Consider the following 14181-nt stretch of genomic DNA (forward strand, 5'->3'; position numbering starts at 1 on the left):
CGCTGTAAAACTACGTCTTCCTCCGCATGCCTCCCAGTTTGTTCTTCGATATCCTTTCCCGTCTCTCGCTATGCTGTCCATGTCAGTTCATGCGCCCCATCTTCCCCCGTCTATCTTTTCCATCCTATCTCCGTCTTTGTCCAGAAACGCCCAAAGCATTAGGTCTCATGCATATCTCCTCTGTTGCCATCTGATTCGCCTATACACTCTTCGCCATCATAGCTTCTCAGCGGGGATACGTCCCTCGACTGTGCTCAACGCGCCGAGGTTCACCTCGCCCAGCCTCTCGCCGGCATCCTGGACACCCGCCAGGAGGGCGACGCACTCAATCACATCCTCCGGCTCCAGAAGATGCGACTTGGCCAGTGTCACCTTTGTGCTCGCACCAACAGTCACTGTGAAGACGTGGTTGGCGTCGAGGACGGTGCCTGAAGCAGCATTCAGGCTGCGGAACATGTCCTCGTCGGTAAAGTCGTCACCCATGCAGAGCGCAAACTCGAGGTGTCCGGGCTTAGGGGTGTTGGGGATCTCATCAGCACCAGGGTTGTGGTACATGGTAATGAGACGCTTGGCAATCTCGCCCTTGTTGATAAACGTAGGGCGCACCTCGATGTTGGCCTTGCCAGGCATGACCTCGACGTCCCACTTGGTCGCGACGGTGGCCTCAAGCTCCTTGTGGCATTCTCGCGACATGTGCACGCCCTGCTCAGGGTCGGCAAGACGGTAGTGCCAAGTGAGGGCGCATCGCTTTCGTTCGATGAAGGATCCTGCCAAGTCAGTCAGTTTGTGAGTTAGTCGGTGACGAGAATTACATACCTTGAACCTTGTCTGTGTACTTCTGGAACACCTCCATCACCTCACTCTGCCACCCCATGTCAAACTTCTCAGCCAGGTTCTCCCATTCGTCTGCACCAGGGTGCTTCATGAAACTGCCGTGCTCGGCCGAGAAGCCCAACTCAGCAATGTGACCAAGGTGCTGCTTCAGGAACACCTGGTCGCGTCCTGAGATGATCCAAACGGCGTTCTGGGGGTCAGCCGCCAACAGCTGCAGCGTGTGGATGAGGCGCTCAGAGGGCACGGCAGCACTGGGCTCGCGCACAATAGGCGTCAGGGTGCCGTCATAGTCAAACATGAAGAGACGCTTGTTAGCCGTCCGGTACTGGGAGAGGAGGAGAGCACGGTCAAGCAAGGGGGTGGCATTGGCCGAGCCCGTGTCGCCCAGGACGTTGTACACCTTGCGGATAAACTTGGTGATCCACGACTGGACGTTGTGCTCGGTGACGTGGCGGTACAGGCTGGACTGCATAGCCTGACGCTTCTCATCCGACATTGTCAGGGCGGCATTAATCTTCTCTGCCACGCCGCTGAGGTCCCAGGGGTTGATGTGGATGGCGTCACGGAGACTGCCGGCTGTGCCACTGAACTCGGAGAGAATAAGAGGGGCGTGGTTCTCCTTCTGACACACAATGTACTCCAAACTAGTTGTGTTCATGCCGTCACGGACAGAAGTGATGAGGCCAATGTCGCCCGCCCGCAGCAGAGCAAAGTACTCATCCTGGTTGAGGTACTGGGGGTAGTGCTGGACCGGCGAGAATCCAAGACTGCCGTACATGCCATTGATGCGCATAACGAGCTCGTTGACGCGAGAGGCGACCTTGCCGTCGTCCTCGAGCTCCTCCTTCTCAGCCTCGACGCTGGTGGGCGAGGTGACCTGGATGAGCACAACCTTTTCGCGCCACTCGGGGTACATCTCGAGGAAGCGCTCAAACGCCTGCAGCTTCTGGGCAACGCCTCTAACACTGTCAAGGCGGTCTCGTCCGACAATGATCTTCTTGCCGTGGTAAAGCTTGCGGAGAGCGTCATACTTTTCCTTGACAGCTGCGGTCCAGGCAAAGCTCTCGACCTTGGCAGCATCGATACCAATGGGGAAGACGCCGACCTGGACACGAGTTCCATAGGCATCGATTCCGAGTGTGTCAGATGGGAAGCCGAGAATTCGGGTGCAGCAGCTGAGGAAGTGGCGAGAGTAGCTGTAGGACTGGAACCCAATAAGGTTGGAGCCCAAGACACCCTCCAGCACCTCCTTGCGACGAGGCAGGCAGCGGAGGAACTCGCTACTAGGGAAAGGCGAGTGGAGGAAGAAAGAGATGTACATGTTGGGAACACGCTGTCGCAACATGCTAGGGAGCAGCATGAGGAAGTAGTCGTGGACGATGACAATGTCGCCGGGCTTGTAGATCTCGATAATCTTGTGGGCAAACTTCTGGTTCATGCGGTAGTAATCGGCCCACTGAATGCGCTCTCGTCGGCCGTCGGTAGGCTCATGCTGCTTGTAGTGGAGGAGTGTGTAAAGATCTTGCTCGGCATAACGGCGCCAGCGAGCCTGGTCCTTGAGGAGGATGCCATCAGATGAAGCCTCGGACTCGTCACACAACCAGACGGGATAAGTGCGGATTGTCTTGTTGTGGGACAGACGGTACTCGAGACGCTCCTGATCCTCGCGAGGAATCCAGAGACCGTCAATTGGAGGCGGAGTCGGCAGGCGAGTGGTGGCATCGACGGGGACCGGCGCGGAGAGGGCATTGAGAGAAGCGGCGCCTAGTGTGTTTGGCGCGGGCGTACCAGGTGAAGAAACGACGTCATCGGTGGGAGCGTCGATCTCTCCCGTCCAGGCGACAACGGTGTGATTCCATGGAGTAGCGTCGGACGAAAGGTAAGCGAATGAGTCGAGAAGCGCAGACTGACCGCGGCGAGCTTTCAAGTCCTGTAGAGAGAGCGAGTTTTAGTCGAGGCTCAATTTTCATGTGATCCATCATGGTGACAAGGGCGAGCGAGGGGGGAGGGGAGCTAGAGCTGGAGCTGGCTGGAGCTTTGGGGAAGAGGGGAAATGCATCGAGCTAACGAGCCCGCTCCTGGTGGCCGATAAGAGATACGGGGAGTGAGAGAAGAGTAACTTACCCAATCGCCGCCTTTTCGATAGACGAAAGAATGCGGTGTGTTGAAGGTGGCCGAGATAATGTTGCCGCTAAGAGCCAGCTCGGGGTTGGCAGCTCGAATCTCGGACAAGGACTCGCGGCGTCGCAAGGGGGGCGCGCTGGTGCCGGCGCTGGCGCTGTTGCTGTCGGCAGCCATTTCGACGGTAGGTTTATGTGATGATCTGAGAATCAGGCTCAAGGGAGAGGTTTCGGTGGACGAGGAGCGGGTTAGCAGGCGTCTCCTTGGGTCGTCTTGTCGGTGGAAGGGGATCGCCGTCTCTCGCTGTCTGTCTGTGATCGATCCCCGTTGGCGAGCGAGCGAGGGACAGAGGTGACGATGCAAGAATGAATGCAGGAATGAAGCTGCGCGGAAAGAAGCAAAGTAGTGAGGAAGAGGGATTGGTGGTGTTCTCCGAGACTGAGAGCGGACTGACGAGGCAGACGGAGCTGGAGGGGGACGAGGGGAGGAAGAGAGACAGAGATAGCTCTAGTAGAAAACAAGAGATCGGTGACGTTGGTTGTCAATCGACGACGGCGGCGTCCCAGGCCCGTCGGTCGCGGTCCTACTACTGCTTCCTAGGGTCTAGTCTTGCAAGTCGGGCCGGGCGGTTTCGGCGATTCATGGTCGTGCCCCGTGGGTAGGGAGGGTAGGTGATGCTGCTTCTGGGTGACGGGAGTGAGTGATCCAGTCCAGTAAGGTACCTACCAGGCGCTGGTGGAGGTGGGGCATTCCAAGGTACCTTGGTTCCATTGCTTTTTTGCGGGTGCACGTTTTTTCGATGCGTCAAACTGGCACCCGGCATCAGGCCCGGGGTGGACGGTGTGGGTAAGCAGCATATTTTGGGAAGGGAGCATTTGGCAAAGCATAAGAGTGTTTTGGGCATATGGGAGTCAATTGAACCGATCTGTGCTGATTGAGTAGGTATGATCAAGAGTTTTTCCTATTCTTTCAGTGGTTGCTCTGGTGGCATTCTTCCTCTTCAACTTCCTCCATTGCTGCCACCCCGCCATGTTCCAGCCCATGCCAGACCTCACGCGACGACAAAACAATTCAATACCTGCCAAGACGCCTCGACGTTTAACTCAAGGCCGAGCAAAAACCAGGATACAGATGCCGATCAGGTACAGGACGACACTCAATGGCCAGGCTAATGTACAGTAGCTCCAGCTGCCTTGCCTTGCCTTGTCTATCACCACACGTCCTGTACGGATAGTGGAGGTGGTCTGTGTTTAACCTCCCCGTCAACTCCAACTTTTTTTTTCCAACACCGCCGAATTTTCGGCATCACGAGGTCTAGATAACACGAGCTGTTCTTGTTAGATCTCGCCACTGTAAGTTTTGGCATTCCTTGTCCAGCTCTTCGCGGTAATGACCTCCGTCTCTTATCTACACCGTCAAACTCCAAGGAACTGGTTCGTTGTCAACTCGTATGTTGAATGCTTCCATGTGATCCGTGCCATCGATCATGGGAATGGCGGGGGAGGGGCAAGTAGTTTATCCTGCCCCTTGTTTGTTGCTTGGTCCAAGCCATGAGTTGTTGACAATGGCTTCAACTCATCCCAGCAACGAGACAACCGAGTTCCCGTTGACATGGTAAATGTCTCATCCCGCAAGCCATAGTCATCAATTTTGAATCAAAAAAAATCCTCATCGTCATGGACAGTTGCGCAACCCTCGACTGCAACGCAACGCAACACCCCCAAGACTAGACAAGGCCCCCACAGGTTAATGCACCCGGCTTCAACCACCAACAATAACCAAGGAAAAAGGCACAAGCACGCTTCAGAGGCGACGGTGCACGCCTCAGACATAAAACTGACACGCGAAACGCAAGTTGTTCTTCCACCACCGAGAGAGACGTACTGTACTGTGCACCAAAAGACGGTGAGCGCCGTCAACCGGAGATGCAACACCGACCGGCCAGGGCATTTGCGAACATCACGTAAAAGTCATGATCAAGGTAGGTTACCGCCCAGGCCTCACCGAGCAACTCAGTTCCCTCGCCTATCCTCTGCTTTCTCATCCTCTTGTCATCAGCATCCATCGAAACCTCAGCATGACGCTGCATTTACCGCATTCCCCCAAGTAATGGTGTGCATTCTCGCTGGCACTACTTCTGCATCGGTCAGCTTCGGGTGACAGTCCGAGGCCTTCAAGCCCACTGCGCTGCACCTAGAATCCACTGAAAACCGCACCCGGGACTTATCCCCCGGAGCCGCCCGGTGCCAATCCTCCCCTCCCCCACCAGGGAAACCATCCCACCTCCGGTTGATGTCCAGCAGGCATCCAGCGTGTACCTCTCCGCCCGGCTATTAGTAGTGCAGATTGGCACAGAGTTTTTTCCGTTCTGGCTCTCTTCTGCTAAACTGCACGCCGCCACGGGCCGGGGCGCCATTTCCATCCTCCATGATCCAACCCAACCCAACCCAACTACCCATCGCCAATAGATTCTCCAACCATCCACCGCCTTGATCCGCCAAACGTGGCCGCCCCTTTCCGGCACTTGCCTTAGCTCTAGTCGTTCGTACCGGGCTTCTCGTCTCGTCTAGCGAGAACCCCCCGGGACTTGACCTTGAAGACGATCTGGCACTGACGGTTCGGAGCCGGTTGACAGGCGCAGCGCAGCGCAGCATACATATCTCTGACAGGTTGGTTTCCCTACCTGCATACAATCTTCGATGGTGGCTTGCATAGACCACGCTCCATGAGCCATTTTTACCAGAATTTCCCATCGTCTTTTTCGTCCCTGTTTGAGTTTTGCTTCTTCTACTTTGTCCGTTGCGTTGCCGAGCCGCAACCACGAGCTGCATTCGCACCCGTTTGCTGGCCTCGAGGACGTGCCGCTATTCGTGCGCTCCACGACCACGAGCATCCCGATGCGCGCGAGGCTATGCGATCCTATTGTATGTGCGTGCGTACTGTACAAAACAAATGCCTTGCCTTGCCGCTGCGTCCTGCGTCTTGCAGCCTTTGCCTCATCCGGCTGATGTGTGCATCATGTTCGCTCGCCGTGAGAGGAGTGTGCTTTATCGACGGGTTGCCATTGGAGGTTGGCGGGTTGCGCAACAGCTCCCCCAAGAGGTTCGAGACTGCCTGGGACCTGGTTAACCAGACCCTGAGAGTCCCGGCCCGGCAACCCCGTCAGAAATGACAAGAGAATTCCTGATGTTTACACACAGCAGCCGATTCCTATCTTACCAACATGGAATGCGGCAAAGCCCAACAATTTGCGGTCCAATCTAGATCCCGCTATGTGCAAGACATCGCTCTCCTTTGTCCTCTATCCAGCCGAGTCCATCATATCATCATTTGCTCTCAACTCTCAACTTAAACCCCACCACGGGGCAGTTGATTGGGTTTCTGTGACGAGATGATGGACGGCCAATGGCAGAAAACACGACGTTCCGTCATCCCGCGAAGAGGACCCTGACAAGACCCAATCACCTGGTTCACATTAATATCAGATGGAGCCCTCGGCCGGGATCGTCCAGGTACCTTGACGGCGGGCCAACCGAGCAATCATGATGCGTCAATCGCGGGTACGTTGCCCCCCTGAAGAGCCGGTCCACGTGGAGATGTCGACCCGAGGTGGTATCGCAAACGTCAAGTCAATCAGGCTAACAGCGGTTGAAGTTTCAGTTGACCAAGTATAGGGAACGTATTACAATTTGGGAATATGTCGTTCTATTAAGAATTACCTAGTTGCTGAGGTGCTGACTTGACTTCCCTTCAATCTCTCAACGCCAATATCCGCTCACGGCCTCACGAATCAAGTCTTGCCACAGCCTCTGGTAACCAAGTTTCACGTTTCGGATAGACTTTCAGCAGTAAGAATCATGATTATAGGTGTCGCGTGGGAATTGAGTTGTGGTATTCTTGTTACCCAATCATTCTCATAACTCTTCTCCATCTAGACACCAGACACAGAACATCCAAAAAGGACACAAATAATAACAGCCTTGAAACCCCAAATGCCCGAGTACCCGCCTCCCAAAGTAGGTCATCATTATGAACGCCAGATATAAACATTGGAACCCTTTATCCTCGCTCGCTCGAGACCCCGTCTCGAGTCAAAACGCCAAGCTGCATCATGCTTAGTTGGCCTCGTCGGCCGGGGCTCCCATCCCCGAGAACGGACACACCCCGCCGGACGCCATGCCCGGGTGGGGGATCCGCGACGGCGTGGCGGGCTGGTGGTGCTCCGAGGCGTCATCCTCGGAGCCGGTGCCCTCGCCAATGATGCGCTTGCCGTGCAGGTAACCCTCGCGCTCAATCTCAATATCCGAATCGCCAGTCTCGAACTCGGCACCGTCCTTGACGTGCCACTTAGCCATGAGATCGTTCTGGATCCAGATGACCTTGTTGAGGGCCTTGACGAGCGCCGTCTTGCGCTGAATGTGCAGGCGGGGGTGTGAGAGGATGGCTTCGGTCATGATGTCCTGGATAAAACCTAGGCAGATACCGAGATGGACGTATTCAATATGGAGGGGGTGCTTCCGGCCGAGTCCGACGTGCATCATGCTATGGATTGTTAGCCATCATGATCTCGTTGTCCGTGTTCAATTCTGAGAATTGAAGAGGTTGTCGGCAACTTACCCAACCTTGTCCAGGTACTCCCAAAACTCCATCTTGCTGGGATCCGAGCACAGCTTGGTCAGGTACGCACGCAGAAACATCTTTCGGTGCAGAATCTGAGGGCTGTTCTCGTCGGGCACCTCATCAAGAGGACCCTCGAACGACGTGCTGCGGGTGGTAAAAGCACGGGCGGTAATATCGTACTGGAGGAGCTTCTTGTAGACGATGTTGACGACGGCGGGGATAAGAGCCTTGACGTATTTGGCGCCAGTGATGAGGGCTTCAATGTCTCCTGTAGCAAATTTGTTAGTCTCCATATCGGTCTATTCTCTACAACTCCGTGGGTTTTCGGGATCAGGAGATGATATCTGGCAGAGGACCTGAACGTACGGCTGGAAAAGTCGAGGAATGAGTGAAGGTACATGACGCGAGCCTCGAGGTTGGTGTAGAGATCCTCGCGATCAATGTGCTTCATGGGTCGTGATGTGGCCGACATTTTTGCTGTGGTATTGCGGTTTTTGGATGAAGAATGGGTTTGTGTGAAAGAAGACGGATTTTCGAGATTCTCGGTCTTTTTAATCCTCCCAGATCGTGAGACGGGCTATTTCGAGCTTTGTGCTTGTGATGGCTTTTAATGCGCTGCTTGCGAGAGGGTCGAGTTTCGCGGATGACACGGGCGATGGTGAAAAAGTCGGAAGAGGAGGAGAGGAGGGATTGCTCAGCTGATGAGGAGTAAAGCTCTCTAGTGACGCAGCTGTACCAAGAAGGATGCGATTTTCACAGGAAAAAACAAGTAACAACTAACAGGCAGATCAATCCAAGAGATGCGAATCGTCCAGCGCAGCGGCAAAGCAGTATTTATTCAATCCCATGGCCTCATCTCCCACCCCTCCACGCGCCGGCCCTTGCCCCTCACCTTGTCCATGACCTTTTTTTTTTCCTCCAGGGTCATCATAGGCGCTCATGCTGAAGCAAATCTCTTGCTGTTCCCGAGTCTCGCCTTGCTCCGTCCGTCCTTGGCTGGTGCTGTTTGGCTCTGTCTGGGCTCCAGGCTGAGCCCATCACGCCAGGTCGCCAACATCAGGCGATGGTGATGGTGGGCTGATGAGTGGGGCCGTCCCAGGGGTCCGTGACTCCGTTGGGAGGTCGGTGCCCGGCGTGGCCAGCCCGGATGCACCCGAGGAAAGGAGGAATTGAGCCTGGAGGATGACAGAGGGGATCGAGTGTTGTTGAGTGAGGTTACTATAAGGTCATCTTGTGAAAATGGCCAGAAAACAGAGGTTGAATCGTTTGAGGTGAAAAAGATAATCAGGCCGCTGATTCGCTTGTCGTCATCATGCCGCCTGTCACAAATAGAAACCCTCCCAAAGAAACAACGGTGACTTGCGGGGGACGCGTCCGTTGATTGGCTACGAGACCCCGATCATGTTAGAAAGAAAAATTCCAACCCATGTGATTGGGTCGTGTTTCACTTCCGGGACGACCGTTGAAAGGCGGCGGCGGCAAGCGAGGAGCGGAAGAGGGAGAGCTAGGCAAAATCCCATCTTTCTAGACTGTGAGAGCATCCGAGATCTGCATGACAGCTTGGGTTTGAGGAGTGGTGTGTTTTGAGGAGTAACAGTGCACGCGACAGCTTATGCTTTGCAGTTGTGGCCATGAGATCTTTGTGTAGGGAGTTCATAGCGAGTTGCCAAGCTTCGCCTCGAGCTCTCTAGCTTGAGGGGACTCTTCCACTCCACCACAAGTTAGCTCTATGATAGCTATGTAAGCACAAAGCATGGACTTCTCGCCAAATGCCATGACTCCTCGTGTAATAGCAAGTCAGCCAAGCCGCCGTCTTCTAGAATACCACAGCAACCGGCCGCTTCATTTAACTGTGCTGCGCCGGCAGTTCGGTCTTATCGGTCTCGTCCGTGTACACCTCAGCCGCAAGCAAGGACCAGATGATGCCAGATCCGCGAGGACCCCCCTCGCCCCAAAATTCCCGATGGGACTCGGTCAGTCATCAGATGAACGCATGGGCTCCATAGTCGTGGGTTATTTCCCCGATTCTGGTTCCCCATGATGTGATGCCCCCATGTGGCATCATGGAACCCGGGGATGTCTCTTGAGCTCCAAATCCGGCCTTCGAGGTTTACCATTCCGTATACAGATCTCATCAGATTATCTTTTTTGTTGATTGCAAGATGACTAGCTCACTACAAGGAAGTACAGCTCGACATAACTACCTACCGTGGTTGGAGTTGATTATCGACAGGACGACCAGATCCAGCACACGTATTTTCATGTGACATAAATGAGTACGTCATGCAAGAAGCCACATCGAAGGGATACCCCGGATACGAGATAGATTAGATAGATTGATAATCCATCGTCACGTCCTCACGCTGGAGATTTAGCGAGGATTAACTGAAATGTCGGGAATTTGGGCTGTTGCTCCAGGGTAAGCTTCTCGTCAAATCAAGGCGACAGAGCCTCAAACTCGCTTAATAAGCACCTGACTTGAAAATTCACGTGACCCACCACTTCTCCCAGCTCCTGGCCGCTCATCGGCCTCACCTCGCTTCAACACCCCTCAACACCCGTATTTCCTCCGACATTCTACCCTCGAACACCCCGACGATCCATCCAGGCCCGTCCTCAGGGTCCCGCTTACACCCAGCCCAGCTCCGCCCGCCGAGCCCGGTGCTCCGCAAGCCACCGTCGACGCCCGCCGTCGCAGGCCCGGCGCAGCGTGACGAATCGATCCGAACCGTCACCATGTCGGGCTCACCTCCTCCACCCTCACCCACGTCGCATGTCTCGGTCCACGCCTACGCCAGCAATGGCCTCGAAATGCTCCAGGCCGCTAGCGATGCCGCTCATGCTATAAACCACCAGATTAACAGCCCTCAGGCCCTCCAGCATGCTGCCGTGGCTGCCGCTGAGGCCGTTGGTCACCACCAACACCAGACGCTCGACGCGACATCTTCCCCAGATGGCCTCCAACCCCACCATGTCGTTGCCGGAGCGGTTCCCCATGCGACGGATATGGCGACTCACCTCGTCCCTGGTCCTGGCGGGGTCATGCGCGATCCGACTATTAACCCCAAATTAACCCGTCTCCGACGCGCCTGTGATATGTGTAGTATGCGCAAAGTCAAGTGTGACGACTCCAACATCCCCTGCAGACCATGCCGAGAACTGGGTGTCGACTGTACCTTTAACCGTGAGACGAAGCGGCGAGGCCCCCCAAACAAGCATGCTGAGGCCGCAAAAGCTGCTAAGCGTGCCCGCGCGGACTCTCAAGCCGTGGCGACTGCTGCAGCCGTGTTTGGAGCCATGTCACCTTCGCCTCAGACTGCGGCCAAGACTTTGATGAACATCTCGACTGAGGGCGTTCTGGACGCCGAATCTATCGCACCAATGCCTGTTCTCGAACTCTTGGTTGACGACTTCTTCACATACATCCACCCCCTGGCGCCGTTCCCTCATGAGCCTACATTCCGCCAGTCTTTTGCCAATCGCGAAGATCGCACCAAACCCGAGTTCCTTGGTCTGCTGGCGAGCATGATCTGCGCCCTTGTGGCATCCTTCCCACGAAGCGCGAGAGAGCACCTCAAAGCACAGCACAGCACTCATCTCTTCCCTCGGGCAATCGTCATGGTTGAAAAATGCCGTGAGATTTCGTTGCTCACGCGAGGGAGCAAGTGGCCGCTCAAGCAGCCCAAGACGCTTGACGACGCTGCGACTAGCTATTTCCTGGGCCTGGCCTCGGGATATACCCATCAGTGGAACGCCTCGGGTCAATTCATGGCCGAAACCTTGACCCTTCTCCGCGAGCTCGGCTTCCATCGACCCAAGCACCCCGGGGATTTGCCTACTTTTGGTAACGACAACTGTTCACCGGACCCCCTGCCGTTTAACCACGTCAAAGACCAGATCGGGAAGCGCATTTTCTACTGCCTTCTTCTTGGCGTTCGGTAAGTGCTTATCTATGCAAAACCCTTGCAATTCCGTACTGACTATAGTCTAGTTCATTCTCACAACTCGGTGCTTCTTCTGCGGATATGGTGATTGCGCCCTCGACCCCTAGTCTTCCATATCCCGCGTACCCTGAAAATGTGGACGACATTTGTGTCCTCGCCAACGAAGTCATCCATCAGCAGGATGGCAGCGTTACCCTTTTGACGGGCTTCCGGTTCGCTATTGACATTTACACCACCATGAACGGCATTGTCAGTCTCGAGCTGGCTTATGGCATGAGCACTCTTCCTTGGGCCGATCAGCGCATCCTGCTCCGGGATGGCCTTCTGGCGGCCAAGAGTATCACAGATAACCTCCCCCCAGAGCTTCAGCTTGGAAATCACGGGGATGAGGCCACCAGCTTGGACGAAGCTGGGATGCATTACGTGCCCCCAGCCTGGCCAAACAATCAGCCCGCGCACGACCTGCGCAACGTGATCAAGAATCAACCAGCGCGGCGTCGTCACCTCCAGTACGAGATTCAGAAGGGTAACATCTATGTCTCGCAACTGGCGACGCGGTCATATTTCGTCGAACTCTACTTTGACCTTCGCGATGTTCATCTTTCTGAGCAGCAACAGGATACCAACCCCATTGACGGCCAGTCAGAGGAGGAAAAGGCGGCACAGGATGCTGATGAGAAGGAAATCCACGACTTCATGTCGTCCGAGCGGGAACTCATTGTCCAGGGCCTCCTTACGGTTCTAGGATCAATTTCCCAGCGCAACATGGAGCCAAACGGGGGTTCTCTCATCAACAAGATCCGCCAGGTAGCATCGACGCTCCTGAATGATGCACCAGAGCGCAAGGGACCATTTGCGATCAAGTCGGAGGAGGCGCTTTCACAACTGATCAACATCCTCGTCAAGCTTGAAAAGACGGGCGCTACCAACGGCACAGGCCTCGAGGCGACAGATCCGAACCAAATGACGTCGCAAGACGAGGAGGAGGAGCTACGTAACTGGGCCGACCTCCGCGACTACCAGCTGCGATTCGCAGCTCATGGGGGATTTGGCGGCAGCCTGTGAAGACGAGCTGAACATGAACCAGCACCCGACCTCTTGAGTTAGACTCGTTGTGCCAATAATACCCGGGATCGGTCTTTGTCACGAGAGCGGTATTACTGTATGATAATAGGGAAATGGAGCGTGGGTGGTTATCTTTTTTGCCCAGTTTTCAAGGGTTACAATCCTCGATAGGTACTGTGCAGTCCCAATGACTGCTTCATGTAAAAGTTTAGAAATTGCCATTTCGCCAGATTTGTCTCGCTCATATGGGGATGTGACTGTTTGCATGCTGCCGCCGTTGTCGGTCTTCCTTGATCTCTTTCAGTGTCCAGACAAATAGGATCCAATTGACGATGCTGAAGCAGTGGTTAACAGTGTGCAAGCTGTCTCTCAAGGTTGACTCACAAGAGCATCGCAAGGAGCGCGGCCATTCCGCCCTCTGTGTATCGAGTCCAATAGTCGTAGGTCTCCATGTGATAGACAAGTAGGGCGAAACAGACGGTCGCGCCGATTGCGAGGATGAGCTGGACTGCAGCATTGACGGGCGTGGGCACATGTGACATGTGATGGAGGGCGCGACGGGCCGAAATGATCATGGCGATGCTCCAGATAGCCGAGGCGATAGCCTGAGTTTATGTTAGCATGGCGTTTTGGCGGAAAGCATGATAGGGCAGCATACGATGGGCAGACTCAACCATAGCAGCCACGAGCATGGGTGTCCCACGGCGGCATCGCTGGGGCACACCTGGTACCGGAAGGACCACCAGATACTGAGGATGACAATGACGAGTGGAATGATGAGGGAGAACTGGCGGGCCGTGGAAACGACGAACCTCGCGCAAGAGCGACGACGGTCCTGACGAGGAGGGGTGACGACGACATGGGTTTGGTACGGCGGGTAGTATCCGTAGGGCGGCGGAGGAGCTGGCTGCGGGCCATCGCCGTAATTGTACATGTATGGACGAGGAGGTGCCATCTTCGAGGTATCGCGATAATGCTGTAGGAGGAGAAGGATCCTAGGAGGGAATGTTGATGTTGAAGTTTGGATTGCGTTGGGTCTTGTGATCTTTTGATGGCTGATGACGTCGCGGGGTTACGTATTAAGGTTGTGGGCGCATTTTAAGCAGCGGGCGCTAAAAGTTAGGGGACTCTGGGGGGGGGGGGGTCATCAGGGAGGGTTTGGACTTTGCGCCAAGAGTTTCAGAGGATTGGATGTGGTTGAAATCAAGATGACCGTCAATATAAGAATGTACTATTGATCTAGTAAGGAGTATGATTTAATTACTTATTTGATTCAAAGGTTGATACTGTTCCCCGTTGGGTGTATTTATCAGTGATTCTCGTGGCTGAGTTTGACTTTGGCCGCCATCGCGACCCCACCTTGATGATGCTCTGATCGTGCGACCGTCATCCAAATTTCCTGATTAGGGGTTTGAGACGGCTTCAAGCTTGCTATTCTGTCTACCATGACACACTATTGTACTCTCGATAAACCACTGATGCAAATTTTCACGCCTGAAAACGGGCTACCCGCAGAGAAAGAGGGTGGACTGAAATCTTGTCCACCCCAGGCTTTTATTAGTCATTCCCAAACAATCTATATCCATGATATGATCAC

At 54.7% G+C, this 14181-nt stretch overlaps 4 protein-coding genes across 4 annotated transcripts; 1 reads left to right on the forward strand and 3 right to left on the reverse strand.

Moving 5' to 3' along the window:
* Positions 1-216: 216 nt before the first annotated feature.
* LRP88_10624 (trehalose-phosphatase TPS2) lies at positions 217-3132 on the reverse strand (the record flags this gene model as incomplete). The annotated part of the gene is made up of 3 exons (XM_083247076.1): positions 217-767; positions 817-2764; positions 2959-3132. 3 exons carry the CDS (start codon positions 3130-3132, stop codon positions 217-219), a joined length of 2673 nt encoding a protein of 890 aa, XP_083098189.1.
* Positions 3133-7070: 3938 nt separating this feature from the next.
* LRP88_10625 (Protoglobin-domain-containing protein) lies at positions 7071-8047 on the reverse strand (the record flags this gene model as incomplete). The annotated part of the gene is made up of 3 exons (XM_083247077.1): positions 7071-7497; positions 7573-7843; positions 7942-8047. 3 exons carry the CDS (start codon positions 8045-8047, stop codon positions 7071-7073), a joined length of 804 nt encoding a protein of 267 aa, XP_083098190.1.
* Positions 8048-10311: 2264 nt separating this feature from the next.
* Positions 10312-12584, forward strand: LRP88_10626 (Zn(II)2Cys6 transcription factor; the record flags this gene model as incomplete). The annotated part of the gene is made up of 2 exons (XM_083247078.1): positions 10312-11513; positions 11567-12584. The coding sequence occupies 2 exons, from the start codon at positions 10312-10314 to the stop codon at positions 12582-12584; spliced, it is 2220 nt and encodes a 739-aa protein (XP_083098191.1).
* A 241-nt stretch (positions 12585-12825) lies between these two features.
* Positions 12826-13539, reverse strand: LRP88_10627 (uncharacterized protein; the record flags this gene model as incomplete). The annotated part of the gene is made up of 3 exons (XM_083247079.1): positions 12826-12919; positions 12969-13189; positions 13243-13539. 3 exons carry the CDS (start codon positions 13537-13539, stop codon positions 12826-12828), a joined length of 612 nt encoding a protein of 203 aa, XP_083098192.1.
* Positions 13540-14181: the final 642 nt, after the last annotated feature.

Source organism: Fusarium phalaenopsidis (assembly GCF_050370095.1).
Source record: "Fusarium phalaenopsidis strain FUZ10S chromosome Unknown contig_32304, whole genome shotgun sequence".
NCBI classification, from domain to species: Eukaryota; Fungi; Ascomycota; class Sordariomycetes; order Hypocreales; family Nectriaceae; genus Fusarium; species Fusarium phalaenopsidis.